The sequence below is a fragment of the Siniperca chuatsi genome, linkage group LG21 (genome assembly GCF_020085105.1).
Source record: "Siniperca chuatsi isolate FFG_IHB_CAS linkage group LG21, ASM2008510v1, whole genome shotgun sequence".
Taxonomy (NCBI): Eukaryota; Metazoa; Chordata; class Actinopteri; order Centrarchiformes; family Sinipercidae; genus Siniperca; species Siniperca chuatsi.
Window position 1 is genome coordinate 19,041,448 of NC_058062.1, and position 20,183 is coordinate 19,061,630.

The following is a 20,183-nucleotide window of genomic DNA, read 5'->3' on the forward strand; positions in this document are numbered from 1 at the left end:
CACGCCACACTTTCATTCTCACATACATGCTCACACACATACACAGAAAAAATACAGCATATATATATATAGATATATGAAAACATTTATATACCCATAGTACATAAATAAATCCATAACATGAGTATCTGCGTAAATACACATATATGCCATAATGTACATACACATACATATATAATGCAGCCATACATGTGTGATTATATATGTAAGCCTTGTCAGAATGGGGCTGCTGTAGTGCATTTGGAGAGTGTCATAAACCATTATAACCATCTTAATAAGGGTTTATAAATGGTTTTTATATGTGTGACCAACAGTGCTCCAGAGAAACACATACATTAAAAAGTTCCATTTGTAATGTCGCAGCTCCTTCTTGTGGCCATTTTGCATCCCTCCAAGTAACCTCAAACAAATGACTGAACAGTCTGTTTTCAAAGACTTTGAAAAGCCTCAGTTTTGAGTTCCAAATATTTGCTGTTTTCAACCAATGTCATCAAGGCTTAGGGAAACAGTACTGACTTGATGTAGTTATAAGTAAAAGCATTATGTATTTTCTTTATTTGGGTGTTGCATTCTCATTTTTCTCAGATTTATTGTATGCCAGGAAATTTGTCTAAATAGATTTATTCTCCTGGAGGAAACAAAATGGTGTCCAGTGAAGGCTCCCAGTCACAGAGTAGAGTTTACAGTTTGCAGTCAGTGAATACCTTACCTGCATCCTGGGTGACATTTTCTAACAATATATAACTTGCAAATCTTTGCATACATACAATACATAATTTCAGCACATATTTAACACATTATGTTCAAGAACCCAAGAATGACTGTACAAAAGCTAAATACTGTTAAGAATGGATTAACATTATTCCAGATACAATATCATATTGAATATTTTAGCTAAAAAGATAATATAACCTGTTAATGTCATAAAAGCTTGTCTTTTGAAGCAACAGCTCCAACTAAAACTTAACAACTCCAATCTTTCCAGGAAACAACTGTATATTTTTATTCAAAGTAATATGATAACTTCGCTGAGGCTCATTGGTGTTGTTTCAAATTATGCTAAACTGTGATTCAGAGCATTCATAACAGTTCTAGACGTATTCACCCATCCACAGCCTGGTATAGAAGCTCAATTTTTTGTATTCCCACCCTTCACCACCACCACTCACACACACACACACACACACACACACACTGAGGGTATAAGTGCAAGGTGGATAAAAGTAGTGTTAAAATGATCAGACGTGACAGTAACACTCAGGACAAGGACAGAACAGAAAAACACGCTTGTACACACAGTCTGGTCAGGAGAGAATTGTGTAAGATGTGTGTGCGTTTGTCTTGGAGGTTGGGACACTGGTGATATACAGGGAAAGAGGAAAGAACAAAGAGGAAGGAAGGGGGAAAAAAGAATTGCAAAAAAACAAGGAACCAAGACAATAAACTGAAGCACAAACCAACTCAGGTGAACAGAGGTCTGTGGTAAAATGGTGAGCTTTCCTCCCGCTTGACATCTATTATTCCTTACTAGCAAATAAATTCACAAAAGATTCCCCCCTGGATCAAAATGTCAGCAGAACCACTTCCTAAAAAGCCACACCGCTGCATTAGCATTACTTTATCAACTGTTTAGCTGTTTTCTCCTTTCTTTCAAAGCTGTTTTTTATTAACAGAAATGCTAAAGCAGTGACTAAACATGCATGACTTTGCATTATTTACATATAGACATGTCTTATTACAGACCAAGCCATGAATACATTCAAATAAAGTGCTTTTAGATGTTTTTGTGGTTGACTTTGGCCCTATGGAGGGTCAAAAAGGCCAAAGTTATGATTCAGCCTTAAATTAGAAACTGTAATGCTGTATTACATGCAGGCAATTTGAATCCAGCGAAGGAATGGCGGACTCCGCCACTAACAAAGAAACTACTAAATAGAGAGGTAACTACACAATGTAAATACATTGAATGTCCATTACTAAAAAAAATGCAAACCGTAAATCATCTGTATCAAAAATGGGGTTTGACTTTATGAAAATCTTAAGGACTACAGCTGCAATAGCCCATTTACACTTAGCCACTTAATGTGTCTTATGTGCTGATCCAATAGCTATCTGATCTCTCTGAGCCCAGAGAGCACCTCCAGTGATTTCAACACATACAGTCATACAGAGCCTATTGTGCTGTTGTAGCTTTTATCTGATCAGCACAACTATTGAGTGTTCTGTGTGGGTGAGGAGAAGTGATCTGTATGGGTTTTACTGTTGTAACTAAATTGGATAACTGCACAAGTTTTTGGCAGTTACCAAACCGCTTCAGGTGTATTACTCTACCACCTAGGGACGTGCCGGTATCACATTTTCTTGCTGCAATTATTGTGGGCAAAAATATCTAGGTGGACAGTAGGTTGTATAGCTACTGTTAGCATAGCAAGTCACGGCTACAGTAGCTAGAGTTGTCTGGTCCTGCTGTGGCTACTCTGCCTCTGTTTGACCAGTAGGAATATGCTTGCTTGTGGCTAATAAAAATAAAACTGCTAATGAAGATAAGAGCGATGTGCTGTGTTCATGGTGCCCTCTGCCAGCAATTTCTATCACCGTCATTACCATAACCACTGTCATTTTCAGTGTCGTTATCATCAGTAAATACTAAAATGGGTATACTGGCACATCTCTATTACTACCACCCTCTTGACTGGAGTAGGGCCTACCCTGATTTACATGTAGCCCAGGAAAACTAAAATGGATGCAATCAACGGAGTGGCATTAATTATACAATATATGTGGCTAAGTGTAAATGAAAGTGTATTAATTCACATTTGGAATGTATCCAAATATGAAACACTTCAAATAACAAGCGTAAATGGGGCCTTTTAAAACAAAAGTTTATTCAAGTGACCTTTTGTGGGATATGTTTTTGGTCATATGTTGTGTAACTGCATGTTTTTCACATTTTAAGCGCAATGACCGAGAAATATTTCTCTTTTCATCTTTCATCGCATATATCCAGTAAGCTCTCATTTCTATGATAATGATACAAGGAATAGCAAGTGGCCTAAACACTTTTAGACTCCTGTCTAAAAGCTGACTCTGGCTCTCAGTAATGGAGATGACAACAGCAAAAACAGAAAAACAAAAGTTATACAGTATGACCAACATAATTACTTAAAATTACATAAATAATGATTCATAACAGAAAACTTCAATGGATGCCTTCTTAGAACATTTAAAACAGTAATTAGAATCTTACATGACCAATCAGAAACAGAATATTTATACTGGCAGATACTTAGGAAAACATCCCTTGAAGCTTTAATAATAATAATAATAATAATAATAATAATAATAATAATAATAATAATAATAATAATGAAAAAGGGGGCGTGTACCTGGGGCAGTGGGTGTGTCTCCCTGTGGGCTTGTCACGGGCGACTTGTTATAGCCAAAGGAAGTGAAAAGTGGAAGCAGTGGCTGATGAGAATGTGGTGGAGGAGGAGGCGGTGGAGGCAGGATATGGATCTGATGGAACGTGGTGTCGTTGCCGTTGACTACCGCGTTGGCAGGGGCAACCGTCGCCGGAGGAACCAGCGGTATCTTTTGAAACTGTTGAGTGCAAATGACTGTGCTGGCCAAACCTAGATTACACCCACCGTGACGACACACCGACACACACACAACCAGCCAACAGTGAACCACCGCCACGTAACAAACAAACGACAAAACAGAGAATTACACATAAGAAAAGGGGGGAAAAAAAGAAAATTAAAAACAAAGGCTGAAGTTACAAAATTAAACAAAGAAATCAAAGGTGGTGAAGGACACAGCTGATGTTAAAGGCAGGAGGACAAAGAGAAGGAGAGGACAAACAAATATGGGCATCGTTGAAATGAAATGTATGGAGAGGTGAAAAGGGAAGTGATGGATGGTGAAAGTGGAGATGGTCTCAGGGACTGATACGCATTAGCTGATAATCTAGAGTGACCTTTTTACTCTTTACATGTGTTTGAATCTTATTTTGTGACACAGGAAATGACTAAGAACATCTATTCAGTATGTTCTATTGCATGTCATTAGCTACTAGCAAACAGCAATACGCACATGTAACAGGATTTGTACTGTGCTGTGCAGCAACATTTACTCAGACAATCAAATATGTGTTTGTAGTTACAACAATATATGCAAGCTAGCTCAGACATTCAACTCGTGTCCCACTCTACACTCACATGGCATACTTAACATTTATAAAATGCGCTCTTTGGATCATGGCGGCGTAACGCTGCTTAAACTGTCAGTGCTCTGCTCACTCTTTTCCATGCCTACTGCCACGCACATGGGAGAGGTTTTGCCCTCAGGGCTTTCTGCCAGAAAGCCTTACTACTTGATTAGGTGTAGGAAAAAAGAGGGGCAGCTGCTGCTGCTTCTGCTGTGTTATCATCACTCCTGCTTTATAGTTGTTGTGCATTAAAAACTATTTATGTTTCATATTAGCAAAGTCTACCATTGCCTTTGGGCAATGACAAATTGCACATTTTTACTTTAATTGGGTTCCACTAGTACTTTGCTGACAAGTGGAACTGTGCCAACAATATCAGTGAAGTCTTTCTCTTACTATAGCCTTTTAGTTGCCTAGCTACACAAAGATGGTTATTGTACAAACTTTGGAAATCAGACAAACCTTTATAATATCCCAAATTCTGCACTGCAACATATTTCTATCTAGTTGATGTCCTAATTGGCCATTTATGTTGGTTGAAAAGAAGGCTAATGTAGCATCCCTGTTAGAGGAAAAAGAAGGAGCAAATGAGAGGTACACTACATGTAGAAGAGACTGACTGGGGAAGAATGGTAGGAAAAAAGAATAATTAAAAATTGATGAAAAACAGTAAATGAAACCTCTTGCTAAAACAGCTGCTGTAGCCCCACGTGTGTGTGTGTGTGTGTGTGTGTGTGTGTGTGTGTGTGTGTGTGTGTGTGTGTGTGGCTGTGCCCTGGCAGTGATTAGTCAGTACGGCTGTGTTAGCGAGTGGGGGTGCTCCACCGTAGTTTTGTACTGTATCCACAGCTGCTATATAATGCACTGTATGTAAGGACAGATGCAGCAAAAATGGCATTTTCCTTGATTTGGAGCAGGTTCCATAGTGGTAAATGGACTATACAGTATATACAAGTGATCAAAGAAGAGAATGATGACCAGAAAAGGTGACAACATGAGAGAGGAGAGATCATGTGAAAAACAGAGGTGAGTGACAATTTTATGATCACGGGGGATGAAGGCAGATAGAGAGAAAGGCATACTAACTGAAACAAGTAGACATAATACTACAGAGAGACAGACGAATGGACAAACTGAGATACCAGACCTACAGACAGACACCAATAGGCAGTAAAAAACATCCAGGCCTCTTTGTGACTGCGCAATGACACTTTGTGATGATGGGATGGATGTGAATGTACTCTGCAGATCTCACCAGAAAGGTAAAAAGCTCATTATGGTGGTATAAAATGGAAAAAGGAGGTTAAAATAGTCTTTGGGAAATTGACACATTACTCGGTCAGCTTGCCTGTTAAGTAATGAAAACAGAGATTACACCAAAATTAGACCTATAACCCTGGCAGGTCTTTGACGTGATTATATCATTATCATACATCTCGTTGTAAGTTTACATGATAAGCAATTAATTTGATGAATTACGCTTATTAGCTTTCTTGCCGAAAGTTAGATTAGAAGCTTGAGACCACTCTCACATCCCGTTTGGTAAATACGATGCTACCAACAGCCGTCGGCTAGCTTAGCTTAGCACAAACATTGGAAACAGGTGGAAATTGCTAGCCTGGCTCCACAACGTGTGGTTTTTAACACTTTTTTATTTACAGATTGAACAAACGAGATGTTAATTAGTGAGCTTTAGAGGTGCTTGTTGGTAGATTTTGTTACCTTTGGACAGAGCCAGGCTAGCTGTTTCCTCTTGTTTCCAGTCTCTGTGATGCTTCATAGCTTCATATTTACCGTATAGACATGAGAGTGGTGTCAATTATTGAAGTATTCGTTCAAGTCTGCTTTCCAAAATTAAAAGCTAGCTACATTAGCTATATTGAGTTAATATTACAACTTTAACTTCTTCAACCACACAGGCATTTTACCAGTTGGTCTTTCTGATCCACACATTTATTTTTTTAATTCTAGTCTAGTATAGTTAAAATGTCATAGTAGATGAAAGAAAAATGTGATAACAATGCACAAGACATAAAAACTATCATTATAAATGTGATATACATAGCTAGTGTCAAACAGTGTGGAATCTTTTTAAAACTAAATTTAAAGCAACTTCAGAAAAAATTGTAAGGTCCAAATTGGATACATTATGGTTCAAGTGATTAATATTTATGTATCTGCAGAACATGTAATATGACCTGTAAAAAAGTTTTTTATGGCTACACATGCACACACCTCTGAGCCATGGTGTCTATATTCACATTACTTAACAGGAACTTTCATTATCAGGCTGAACTCCTAAAAACTTGTGAAAACCTGTGTTTTCATACAGGAAGAGTTGTATACAGTATACAGTAAAACCAAAATGGATCATTAAGCTTGGATTACACCTTCATTAATGCAAGGTTGACAGCTGGGTGTTTGGTACCACTGTGCTCTCTCAGTGTGTGAGATGAAAGAGATGAAATTCTCTGATATGTTTTTATTCTAACCTGTATTCATCCAGGGAACGTTAACTAATGAGATGGTAAAGTTAAGTGCCTTCCTCAAGGGTTTATGAGAAAGGCTAGAACATTATTCATTCACTTATCTTCACTTTTCTTCATCTTCTTCTTCTTCTTCTATCTTTCCCCAAGTTCTTCTTCTGTGTTTAGTCCAAATGTGTGTAATATATTCCCATGACACTAGGCTGACACTTTATCCAGACAGTCAGCTTGGTCATGATTTGAATAGTAATAGCACAACACACTCACATACACACACACACACACACACATAGCAGTGCACACACACCTGTGCGCTTGCTGATGACCTCCACCATTGTGGAAGGGAAGTAGCCCACCCGGTCATTTCCTGTTCGGTTGTCATGGATACAGCCTTTCCAGCGTCCGTCAGGGTGCTGCTCCAAAACCTGTGATGTTTATAACAATAATATTGAGGTTCACAAACACATGAACTACATACACATTGATTCATTTTTTGTGTCTTGAAAAATAATAAGAGCATAATTTGCATTTGTGTGAATTTTACACCCCAAACTGGGTCTACTGGTTTAATAATATTATTTAGAGCTATTTTTAGCTTTCCAAAAGTTACTGAAAAGCCTCCAAAAATCTCAAAGAACCATCTTTCCGAGTGAAATTCTTTTTTTTGTTCTGTGAAACAGAAATGCAAAACTGCATTTAGAGCTGCCTGTGTCAGACAGCAGCAAAGCCACATTGTTTATTCAGATCCTGAGGGAGAAGGCCTAGGCACTGCTTGGCTTGTTACTGTAATAAGTACCCAAAGGCTGCATACATGTTCATGAGTGGTGGGTGCACTGCAATGTAGCAAGTGAATACATGTTTCTGTAAATATTCGTAAATGAGGGACGCCGAGTTCACCGAACTATGGAAGTATACTGACGACAAAAGATTTGAGAGAGCTGAACTAATTAACTAACTAACTAATTCTGAGCGCTACTCAGACAAATATGTCTGAGTACGCACATACTCTCCACACACATTTGCAAATAATATAGCTCCAATAATACCCCCATACTTTATGCCTTAGATTGTTTCATTTGAACAATATTTTTATGGGCCTGAAGAGGTAAAACTATACAGTATTTCACAAAAAAGCAAAGATTAGAGACAAGACCAAAAAAACAGCCATAATTTTGTGTTGCAAATTTGGTTTTTTATTGTTTTGTACTACAGTAACGATATAGCCCTAAACTAACAAAATCAACTAACAAACTAAAATAAAATGTGAACGCCTCAAACCTCACTACAGTCAACAAACAGAGCTTGGTTAACATCACCTTTCAGCCTTTGATGCCAGAAATGATCAGTATGTGTGTCAGACCATAATGACATGTTTTTTTGTGTGTTGACATTGAGCATAGCCATTTTGGGGTGTGTGTGTGTGTGTGTGTGTGTGTGTTACCGTAATGACGTCTCCTGCTTTGATGTTGAGGCTGGTCAGGTCGTAGTTGTTGCAGTAATCCTTCAGAGCCCGAACCTGAAGGGCCGCTGACGCATCTGAGAGACAGAGGGAGACAGTAAATCATACTGTACACTACAGTAAATGTACATTATACTGTAATTCACAATATCACCATGGGCAATAAAATAATTCCAGTTATGGAGAATCTCTTTAAACCAGAATGAATAGCATTCTTTTACCATACCATTGCATACCATCACTTCTCAAAATGTAACTTTTCAACATAATGCCATTACCTCATCATGGTATCTTTCCCACTAAGATAATGTAAACATTTCATGTATTCTGTTAAAGGAATAGTTTTGGGAGATACCCTTATTCGATATCTTGCTGAGAGTTGGATGAGATGATCGATGCCATTCTCATGTCTGTATGGTAAATATAAAGCTTCTGCCAGCAGACGGTTAGCATAGCTTAGCACAAAAGCTGGAAACAGGGGGAAACAGCTAGCCTGGCTCTGTCCGAATGTAACAAAAACCACAATGTGCTGGCTTTACACTTCAGTTTTTGTACGAATTAAAGGTGGGGTAAGCAATGCTAACCCAATACACGTCTTTTTAGCAAATTCAGCGATCATCTCTTCACCAACAAGAATCTAAAAACAAATAATTCAATGTGTAGTTCCTCTTTAACTTACCTTTCTATCATTTGTACCTTGCAAGATAAGCTAACTTTCTCGGTCACTCTTTCCTTCCATCCATTTCTCTCAATTTTCTGACTTACAGAAATAAAGTGACTTGCTATTATCTCTTTTGCAAAGTGCAATGAGATAACTTCTGTTATGAATTGGTGCTATATTAATAAAACTGAATTGAATTTTTCCTCTTACAAGTTTCCTTTCAGGCTACCCCCACCACCCCACCCCCCTTCATCCATCCATCCATCCATCCTACCCCTCAGCAGTTGTTTGATCTCCCTGCTGGCTTGTGTTGCTGTGAACTGGTAGACGATGTCCAGCGCAGTTTGGCTGTAGGTGTTTCTCACTGTGGCATTGATACCACTCTGGAGAAGAGAAGAGAAGAGAAGAGAAGAGAAGAGAAGAGAAGAGAAGAGAAGAGAAGAGAAGAGAAGATGGATTTGCTATGTTGAATATTTAATTACATTTTTGTTTCAGACATGCAGACACGAAGGGAGAAAACAGAAAGTGAAAACAGACTATTGTCAATTTTACATTTAAGTTTGTAACAAAAAACTAACTTTTCTTTATTGTATTACCTTACAAATCATTACATTATATAATATGTACCTGTTTATACAAGAAAAAGCAAAACAAAATTAGTCTCTTCATAATAATTAAACACCTCAGGGATGTAATAATTTACCATAATGACATCTACAGAAAATAACCCATGCTTGCTCATTCCCTGCAGCTGTTCTACTAATCACAACCACCTCTTATTTTTCAACTGAGACAGCTAAAGAGAAATATCACATTCAGATCTATTGAATCAAATGTAGGCCGAATAACAAAGATGAATTCAGTCCAAAGACACTTCAGGGCAAAGACTTGTAACCTTTCACAGCCGGAGGTCTAAATGACAGAGTTAGTTTCTCATGCTGGAACACACACGGTCATTAAAACATATTGCCTCTCTTGTTTTCATAAGCCTTGTGGCATTTTCACCAGCACAAATGGGTCATTTGCATCATCTCTCGCTTGCATTGCAGTTTCACACAATTTTTATAACTGTGCCTCAATTTTATCACATGGGGATGAAGAGATTTTCCATACCTTTTCATAAATAGGCAATAAGCCTCAGCCCCACTACGTTGCATTTAACACTTCCCAAGGAACCCTATCTAACAATATTTTCGAGACTGTTACAATAGGAGCAGCACAACAGTGCAGAGTAAAATCTTTCTCTGAAGGAAGTAAAACCTATTTTATATTAACATTTTTGCAGCTTTATTTTTATTGATATTTTCAGGCAAACAGGGTCCTTCAATGAGATATGCACTGAGTTACATCTTATAGACACAAATGTAGTCATAGAAATGATTCAATCTTTTCCAGTATTTCCCATATTTCCGTACTGCAAACTTAATGTAAAGTTTATTTCATTCACAATTACAGTCCAGTTGTAAGTATCTTAAAGATCCACTCCAGACATGTTTTAAGACATAGACTCTGCTTTTGAATAAATATTTCTATCTGATGTGGTTTTCCACACAAAAAAAAGTTCAATTAACTAGTTAAAATTTCTTAAATCTGTTTGATAACCAGACATTTTTATATACAATGTTAATGTGAAATGTAACTAGTAACTACACCTTTAGTATTGTGTAAATGTAGTGAAGTAAAACATACAGTATTTCCCTCTGAAATACAGTGGAGTTGATGTATAAAGTAGCATAAATACTTGAGTAAAGTACAAGTACCCCAAAACTGTACTTAAGTACAGTGCGTGAGTAAAAGTACTTAATTACCCTCTGCCACTGATGCATCTATAAACTGTTTTTTGAGTTTTTTGAGTGAAATAGTAAATCAGAAATAAAAATGATAGTTCTCTTCCTTTTGCTGGTTAACCCTTGTGCACTGCAGGGATCCATGCTGTCATTTAAATCAATCTTTACATTCTCTTTGATATAGAAAACATCTTCCACAGTCTTGTCATCCATCACAGAAAACAGGCAGCCTTATTGTTTTGACAAAAAAAAAAAATCTATTTGTTTCATTGTACTTATATGGAAATAGAAACTGTTATTTTATATTTTACAGGAGTGGAGACAGCAGTTAAGTTCAAGGGACGATTCAGCCTTGAAGTGTTCAAACCCCTTATGTTGGAAAGTCGAACTGAAGCCCAGGCATCAGTGCTAGAAAGTTTTCAGTAAAGTTCCACTTACGTCCAGCAGGAGTCTCACTGCCTCGGTCTTTCCACATAGAGCGGCTTCATGCAGGGCAGTACCCGCTTTGGTCTGTCTGTTGATGTCGATACCTGCCTGGATCAACAGTCTGACAGCAGAGGGCGGAGGGCAGAAGGAAGTTGGAAGTGTAGTGGGAGATGACAGAGCAAGGGGGAGGGGGGTGAAATTCAAAAGAAAAACAGTGTGAAGAATTGCAAAGGAAAGAGTATGAAAAAGTGAGAGGGTGAGAAAGTCAAGAGAGGTGTCAAAAGAAACACCGATGTAGAGACGCAAGGATGCAGAGAGAAGAGTTGAATGAGGTGGAGTCGAGTAGGAGATATAGAAAAGACAGGAGAAAGAGAAAAAAATATCTTTACCATGAAACACCAACGCAACAAATCATGGTGCACCTAAAGGATAAGGCTGGCATTGCTCTATAGTTCTCCTATTGTCAACAAATCCCATGAAATGACCAAAACCAACAATGTGTTAGTCTCAACAATGTCTCTCAATGCTTTCTGACTTCTCTGCCCTCTCTGTGATTATCAACCCCAAGCCCATTTGTTCCTCCTGAAGACGGAAATCCTTCATTTTTAAAAAAGCCTCAGTAATTTCCTAAAACAGCTGGGCATTGTAGTTTTTAGCAAATGTTATTCAAACAGGTATAAATAGTGCATTTATTGGGGACTATTTTCAGCTGCGGATTAACACACATTTGGTGAGTTAGTGGGTATTTACAGCACCAACACTGTGTATGTAGGATCAACTCAATATTTTCATCATAATGAAGAAACATGTCTTCCTTCTGCCGCACTTAGGTCTCTCTTGAAAAAGAGATCTTGATCTCAATGAGACCACTAATTAGATTTGAATTATTGTGTTACAGATTGAATTTAAAATGGATTACATTTACTTTTCTGGTCATCATCATAAAATAATCAGCTTGGTAATGTCTGCTGGTCAATACACTATTTATGAGCCGCAATCACATTTCATACTCGTTCCATTGTCTGACAACAGAAACAGAAAAACAACTGGAACAACTATAATGTGAATTCGGCTGCGTTAAAACACTCCCTCCCTCCCTTCTCTCTCTCTCCCACACTAGTTTTGCTGTGTGTGTGTGTGTGTGTGTGTGTGTGTGTGTGTGTGTGTGTGTGTGTGTGTATGAAGACAAAGTCAATTACCAGTAAATACCGGCATTTATATACATTCACAAGTGAATTTCACGCTCAGAAACGTGAGCTGCTCCGTCAAAAACAGACCCGAAGCGCAAAGATAGCAGAGCAGGGAAATGAGACGCTCCAGGAGCGGAGAAGGTTTGCAGTGGAGAAAACACAAGCAGCCAATCCCAGTTCTTGCACTCCCCATGAGGTCACTGTAGCCGCCACAGACCCAACGTGTAGTTACATTTTTGAGCAGGTGCACATTAGCTATGGCATAGCCTACAGCATAGCTTTGGTGGCTAAGTGTATAGGCTCCATTGCTATGGCATAACTCTTTAATGTACAACTATAAATCAAGCTTCAAGAAGGCCATCCGGTCAAACTCAGTAACCAGGCAAAAAGGGGCCTTAAGAGGGAGGGGTACCAAAAACCCAATGGCCATTTAACAGAGCTTTAGAAACTGGAGAACCTGCCAAAAAGACAACCATTTCAGAAGCACTCCATCAGTCAGGCCCTTATGGTAGAGTGGCTATGGAAGCTAACTCCTGAGAAAAAAGGCATATGATCAACAAGTTTGCCAAAAACCACTTAAAGGACTCTAAGAGCTTGAGGAAAAATATTCTGAATTTAGCATGCTAACATAGAAAGGTAAGATGTGCTAAATGCTAAGATGTTGACAATGGTTAACATTACACCTGCTATACATCAGCATGTTTACATTGTCATTGTGAGCATGTTAGCATGCTAACGTTAGCATTTAACTCAACGCACAGACTATGCACACAGCCTCAGAGCTGCTAGCATGGCTGTAGACTCCAGAGGAATAAAATACTTGATTGTAGGATCAATTCATTGGTTGTTCATTTGTTGACACTAAGAATTGAATATCACCAGCCTTATACTTTCTATGTCAGAGAAAAGGATGTAAGGTTGAAAGAAAATATAGCTGTCAAACGCACATTTAATTTTCCTCTAACTTCTACTGAATTAGAGTCAGTTTGTATGTGCGCGTGTTTATGTGAGTGTCTTCCACAGACTGCTGGCCATGCCTAATGAGCATCATTTATCAGTGTCACTTCTAGAAAGGAACGCTCTGCTCTATCAGCTATGACAGGCTTTAGTCTCTCTTTGTCTCTCTCTTTCTTTTGAACCTCTCTCTACTTATTTTTCTACCCCTCTCTCCCCATCTCTCTCTTATCTTCCCCCGGTTGCAGTCTTCTCTCATCTTTCAAAGTCTCTCTCCTTCCCTTCGCCTCTCTGTCTGTGTCTGCCAGGCAAGCAAACTTCTGCACCGACACGCACATATATAGCCCTGAGTTACTTAAAAGTGGTTGAGAGTGATGAGAGGAAAAATAGACTTTGTGGTGTGTGTTTATTTGCAGTGGCACACATTGTGCCTGGAACTTTCATCCCGAAGCTTTGTGCTGAATGCTGACATCACCACGGCAACAAAAGTCACTTTGCCGTGATGCTTTTTTGCAAAAACATAAACAAAAAATTAGACGCACATCCTCGTCGAGATGAGATTCTAATGACTTGACAGTTAGTGTGACAGAGGGCCATGCAGATCTGCAGTGTTTTCCCCTTTTCTCAGCAAGCTCAGAAGGACATTTAAACCCAGTGATAAATTAAAAGTGGTGTGTGTGTGTGTGTGTGAGAGAGAGAGAGAGAGAGAGAGAGAGAGAGAGATGAACCTCATTGCATTTGTGGATGGATCTGGATGTGGAAGCGCACGTGTGTGTGTACCTGATGATGTCTATGTGTCCGTTCTTGGCGGCCAGGTGGAGGGGAGACGTCCCGTTGGGGTCGGTGGTGTCTCCTTTTTTGGGCTCCAGCAAAGCAGCGCACATGTTACTGGACAGTAACAACTGGACCACCTACACACACACACACACACACACACACACACACATACACAGAACACAAGCAAAGCATTCGATCATTTCGGTAGATTGTCTTCAGTTGCTGCTGTTCTTGAATAATGACTCAAACCATAGGTTCTTACCCCAACTCTGCCGAACTCACAGGCCAGGTCCAGAGGTGTTTTCCCTGCATTATCAACAATACATGGGTTGGACTGGTGCTGCAGCAGCATCTCCGACTGGTGACGGGAAACACACACAAGCAAACACACACCGACACATGAGAGAAAAAAAACAGATATTAAAAAATCCATTAATCCGATATTGAGGTAGGGCACACACCCTGGAAAGGTCGCCAGTCTATCATAAGGCTGACATATAAAGACAATTCACACTCACACCTACAGGCTAGTCACCAATTAACTGTTAACCCTCGGCCGTCCTCCACTGTCCAATCATAGCTTAGCAACCGCTTCTTGGCAGAGTGGAGGAGAGCCAAAGTCATGACATCACGTCCGCGCTAGCCTCTGCGACGCAATACAATCTCTCATTCAGCATTTCTTTCATCGTTCTTTCTGAAAAAAATGAAGAAGGGTGTTGCTGAGGTTTACTGTTCATATTCTCAGACAAATAGGCATCCACTACAGCAGCTGCTATAAGAAAGCGAAACCTTTGTGATTTTAACAAAGTTAAACGTTTACTTTGTGAACTTTGTGTGCACTTCCAGGATGCTATCAGAGTGTAGGCTAAGCTTCGTCATCGGATTTTGGGAAGTTTACACTCCAGCAACCCCAACGTTACCTGAGATAGCTTGCCATAGTTTGCCAAACCCATAGTTTAGTCCTCACCCTAAAGGCATTTTCACTTGTAGCTTTAAAAAAGAAAACATATTGTTTGAACAAACAATAAAGCATAAATGTAACCTCTGTCTATGTAAGCTAAGCAGCCGTACAGGGTTACGTTAGAATGAAATAACAGCAGACAACTGGTTAGGATGCTGACTTTTTACCTAAGACATGTAGCTTTAGAGTCAGTTGGAAACATTCAAATCAGATGGAGATGGTATTTTCAACAAACTAATGGAGCTAACATTAGCTTAATTAGCTAGCTAGCTACAGCTGATAAAATCTGCTAGTGTCAGACGTCATTTCAGCCCACAAAAATCCACGGTTAGCTAAATATGAGAAGCCTGCTTTGTCTACCTCACGTTCAAATCAACCCATAGTTTTGTTAAGAAAATTGTTAAGATTTGTGGGATGAAGGCAGGCAGGTTTGAACCCACCTTCTTGCTTTGAGGCAACTGTGCCAACCACTGCAGCACGTGTTCAAAAATTGCAAGGATAAAAAGACATAATTATGCAATGCATACACAAGCACAAACAGTTACGAAGACACACACACACATACACGAAACCCACATGCTTGCTCAGAAAACAAGTCACATTCTGTTAAAAACAAAAGCACTACAGACGTCCTCAGAAAAGCAGGGCTGAGCAGACAAACACATAGCATTAATACGCTTGTATTTTTCTATATAAAAGTGCCTTTTAACATCATTGTACAATAATTCAGACTAGCGATTCAATGTTTTCTAAGCCTGTTGTCATGTTAAATATGTACCTTCGCTTGTGTTTGCTAAAAAAATCACAATATGGTAATGAGTCAGAGAGGGATGGCAGAGAGCTGTTTACTTAAAGCAGCTGAGTCTATATCTATTACCAAAAGCAGAGTTAAGGAGAATCCATCCGTCAGCTTGTTCCTGTAAAATTAGAGGGGCACTATGACATCAACTGAAAGGAAAAGCTTGGTTAAAGTGGTAAAATACTTAGAGGGATAAATTCCCCCCCACCAGAGAAATTTGTTCATTGTGCTTTTAGTTTTCTAATGCACCTTCCAAAATGGAACAAATTAGGAGAATACGCCAAATTAGATTCCCTCGTCTCAGATAAAAACACTGTCTCGTCATCCTTGTTCTAAAGCAAATGTCTCTCAAATCGGTTCTGTGCCTTGCTTTTGCCTTGCTGGATGTTAAATGATTCATTTTTTAATCTGAGGTCCATTTCAGTTTTTTTAATGCTTTATTTATTTGCCCTTGCACACTGGGAGCAGCTGTGGATTCGAGCTTCAGTCCCAGTTTGTTACCCTGTATAAATCGTGGTTATTTAATCAAATAGAAGCAGTGGTTCTTCAGTTTCGGAGCCTGTGAATGTTGATTGCCCCTCTCCTCCAGGGTATGTTAGCTGCTGTAGTGAGTCTGCTATATTTCATTGTTGTTACCTTGGCAAGCCTGCAGCAGCACTGCAGTGTGTACCCCAGATTTTCTTTTCTTAGCTTGAAAAGCCTCTAAGATGGATTTATTTTAGCTTGTTTCATTTTGTTTCTTTACTTGTCTTTCTTACAGTCTTTGTTTGTTTTTTTTTACAGTTTTGACACAGGGAAAATGGGCACTACATTTGGCAGTGACCATTGCACTCTGCAGTATTGCTTGTGTAATGTGCAGGTGATCTAGGAATTGGTGCTTATTGCAGATATCACTGGATAAGAACAAGACATTAGTGATAAATGTTAAAGTAAAGTTAAAGGTAGCCTGATTCCAGATCTATAAATCGCTGCCCAGCTCGTTCAGCGATTTAAATAGGGCTGGTGTTGTGCCGTTAGGCCGTTTTCACAGCAGACATTTTGACTTGTCATAGCAGGTAAAGCACAGTTATTAGACAAAGTAAATGAAAACACCTACGTGGGTGGACTACGGGGGAGTAGGGGCTTTAAGAATGGGGATGTCATCCTCCTACATAGCTAGTTAGCTACCTAGCTACATTTACAAAAAATAGTGTGGATCAATTTGTTGTAAGTCCACGTACAGAAATAACAGCTCTTAAATCAACATATTTTTTATCAATGTGAATATCTTTAAGTCAGCTATTCCTAGCAACCGCTACTGCAGCTTCTGTGTGATGAAATGATGAAACATGAACACGATGTCAGGCTGACTGAGGGAAGTGAGGGAAAATGGCCCATTCTTCTTTTCCAGAACTAAAGGATGCTGAATTACATGGTTCCGTTAAATCAGTCACAACCTGCCTGAACCGCCACTTTGAGCTCTGTTGTTGGAAGAACCGGTATCACTCACCACGTCGTAGTGGCCGTGCTGCGCTGACAGGTGGAGAGGAATCTGTCCTTCATCTGACTGGCTGTTGACAGATGAACCGGATTTCAGCAGCATCTTCATAGGCTCCGCCTTCCCCTGCCAGGCTGCGTAGTGCAGCGGCCGCATACCTGCGCACACAGAAACACACAGATATATGTGATATTATTGATCGGTGAGTATTTATGTGTAAGACAGTGACAGTATTTTCTGTATGTGCAAAGCTCACTTACAGAAAGTGTATATATAACGTATACTGTTACGTTATATGTTTTTCTATGTTTACGTGTGTGTGTGTGTGCGTGTGTGCGCGCGCATTTCCCCCTCACCTTTCTGGTCTCTGATGTCGACAGCAGCCTGTGACTCCAGCAGCAGAGTGATGAGCTCCAGGTTCCCATTGAGCGCCGCATGATGCAGCGGAGAAAACCTATAGTACACACACACACACACACACACACACATATCATGGTTACATCTGTGAATTACACATATTTTTTAGCTCATTACATCATCCTTCATTTTTATGTTTTCTGAATGACTGACACCTCCAGTTTTGCTGTTCTTAAGGTATTTTGACAACCATGTAAAAACTAGACCACACACATGCATACTCTCTCTCTCTCTCTCACACACACACACACACGCAGGTCAGTAATGGCAAAGCTTAGCATGACAAATAGATTTAATAGCAGAAGATTAGGACCAAACATCTGAGATCAGAAAAACAAAGCAGAGGCAGAGAGATGGGATGGTGGGAGATAAAAACTATGCACAAGAGGAAAGGTATTATTATGTAAAGGATACAGAGTGTGTGTGTGTGTGTGTGTGTGTGTGTGTGTGTGTGTGTGTGTGTGTGTGTGAGGCCAGAGGGTGTATGCTGAGTAGATGAGATTGATCTGTCAGCCTTGATGGATAAGCATGAGAAAGGGTTTAAGAAGGAGAAAGCATCACATAACCTGAGGACACAGACAGGCAAACATAAATGCGCACAAACACACAAAAAAAATCCCTTTCTGCGTCTTCCTAACACACACCTTCACATCTCACTGACATGTGCATCCTTCCTCCTCTCTGTGACTCGTCTTCTCTCTGGAGATTTGCAGTTTGCTGTCAGACACTATCACAGAGAGCTTTATGAGGGTTCCGACCTTGGAATATATGACCCATGAAACTAAGGCGGTGTAAGTTCACAAAAACAGTCAAACGTGCAATAAATAGGGCGTTTATCTAGGTTTGCTCCAGTCCTGTTTTACACAGGAGGCAACTGAGGAGATAAAAACGGACATCATGTTTGTTTGATTAGGAATGAAGCTCCATAGAGAAACCTGAGCACACTGACCAGGAACTTATAGCCTGCTTGCTGAGCCTGCCTCTGTGGCCTCATACACACCACTAATATGTACCTTTTGCTGCGGAAGTTACTACTGCATTCTGAAACTGTATTTTGTGAGCACACAGAAAGCCAAGGTCGACATAAATCCAGGTAAACCTGTAAATTCCTTTGTACAATGCTGATTGTTTGGTGCTGTTCGAATACATGTATATAAATAGGCTTCGTGTGTATAGGTAAAAATAGGTAATGCAGTAATAGAAGGCCAGAATTAATAAAGAGCTTAAATTTTTATTTAAAAAAAATAAATGTATATACAACTGGGGTGGACGTGTGGGTTTGACAAGTTGATTCAGCTGCATGACACATCAGTCAAACTCATCCAATCACATTTTACAGTGCCTGTATTAGTGCTGCGTCTTGCAAGCATTGACCATGGATTTTGAAAATTGCACAGGCAGAGATGATGTTGTGAACGGGGCTGTGGACACATCTCCATTCAACACATGGAATTTATCTTCTCTTCCAGTGTCCAACCTTTCACCTACACCTCCTGTTAACTTATGTATCCTTAAAAAAAATCTTTTTTCCACTGTTGGGAAATACCCTGTAACAACATGGACATATCTAAAATATATAGAGGTTTTGTTACCTTTGGACAGAGCCAAGGAAACAGCGAGCCTGTTTCCCCCTGTTTCCGGTCTTTGTGCTAAGCTAAGCTAACTGGCTGCTGGCTCCAGCTACATATTAACTGTACAGACATAAGAGTGTTATAAATCATCTCATCTAACTCTCGGCAAAAGAGAGTGAATGATGAATGATAAATAACAATGCTGCAATTGAATAATGCTTCAAACCAGGCCACAGTGTGCACCTGTGAAATTGATATCATATTTTACAGTATAGTCTATTCCTGAGGCAAGTGAACATATCAGGAAAAAAAACTATTTATCATCAAGCTGGTGCACACTGGTCTATATTATGTGAACTCCACCTATTCTAAATAAGTGGAGCCTGAAATGGAAGTGAAGCCTCCTCTGCTTATCCATCTTTCTCCAAAAGAACTTTCCTCATATAGATGTGTAGGTTTTATATGATGTGTATTATGTCATTCATCCTGCGAATTGAAATGCGAAATGCAAGGGCGCATGCATGAGGGATTACAATGGTTGTGTACCGGCATAGAAACAGGAATCCAAGAGCAGGTATACTGAAAATAGGAGTCAACAGGCTAAATGATTGAGACATGGTGTCCAAATCATAGAAAACTGAAATCAAGGACCCATTGTTTCAAAAATTACTAGGAATTGCAAGTCGTAGATCTGTCACCGTTATCAATGTAAACTGCATATGTGGCGTGTGAGGAAAAGCTTGACGTAGCAACAGTAACTAAGGGGTGTGGGGCTACATTAATGGGACTTTCATCAAATTAAGGGGACGTGTGTATATTTTTGGTGGAGTGTACTCTAGTTCCTGGTTAGCCCGCAACTCATTTTTGCTCTTTTGTGATTGGACACTGAATGTTCTGTAACCATGGAGATGGTGCCAGCTTTACCATGGCTTGCGAGCTATCGAATCTCTGTGTGTGAATTATTTAATTATTTTGTGAGCAAGCTAAGTGTTTTGGAGGATAGTACTG

The 20,183-nt window shown here is 39.5% G+C and overlaps 1 protein-coding gene and 1 long non-coding RNA gene across 9 annotated transcripts in view; one reads left to right on the forward strand and one right to left on the reverse strand.

Annotated features, from left to right (window-relative positions):
- The window catches only part of caskin1 (CASK interacting protein 1), a 111,180-nt gene that overhangs the window by 23,638 nt on the left and 67,359 nt on the right, over positions 1 to 20,183 (reverse strand). For 6 of the 8 annotated variants that reach the window (XM_044181255.1, XM_044181253.1, XM_044181257.1 and 3 more), the window contains exons 3-11: positions 17,544 to 17,641; positions 17,200 to 17,345; positions 14,213 to 14,308; positions 13,954 to 14,084; positions 11,042 to 11,150; positions 9,091 to 9,199; positions 8,138 to 8,232; positions 7,004 to 7,121; positions 3,387 to 3,632 (exon numbers count right to left, since the gene is read on the reverse strand). In XM_044181255.1, the coding sequence (XP_044037190.1) occupies positions 3,387 to 3,632; positions 7,004 to 7,121; positions 8,138 to 8,232; positions 9,091 to 9,199; positions 11,042 to 11,150; positions 13,954 to 14,084; positions 14,213 to 14,308; positions 17,200 to 17,345; positions 17,544 to 17,641 (1,148 nt within the window). The remainder of the gene's footprint in view (positions 1 to 3,386; positions 3,633 to 7,003; positions 7,122 to 8,137; positions 8,233 to 9,090; positions 9,200 to 11,041; positions 11,151 to 13,953; positions 14,085 to 14,212; positions 14,309 to 17,199; positions 17,346 to 17,543; positions 17,642 to 20,183) is intronic. The other 2 variants (XM_044181260.1, XM_044181261.1) reach the window with 1 other exon arrangement.
- LOC122868859 lies at positions 3,645 to 9,155 on the forward strand. Its single transcript, XR_006376192.1, has 3 exons — positions 3,645 to 4,842; positions 5,128 to 5,236; positions 9,030 to 9,155. It is a non-coding gene; the product is annotated as an uncharacterized LOC122868859 (long non-coding RNA).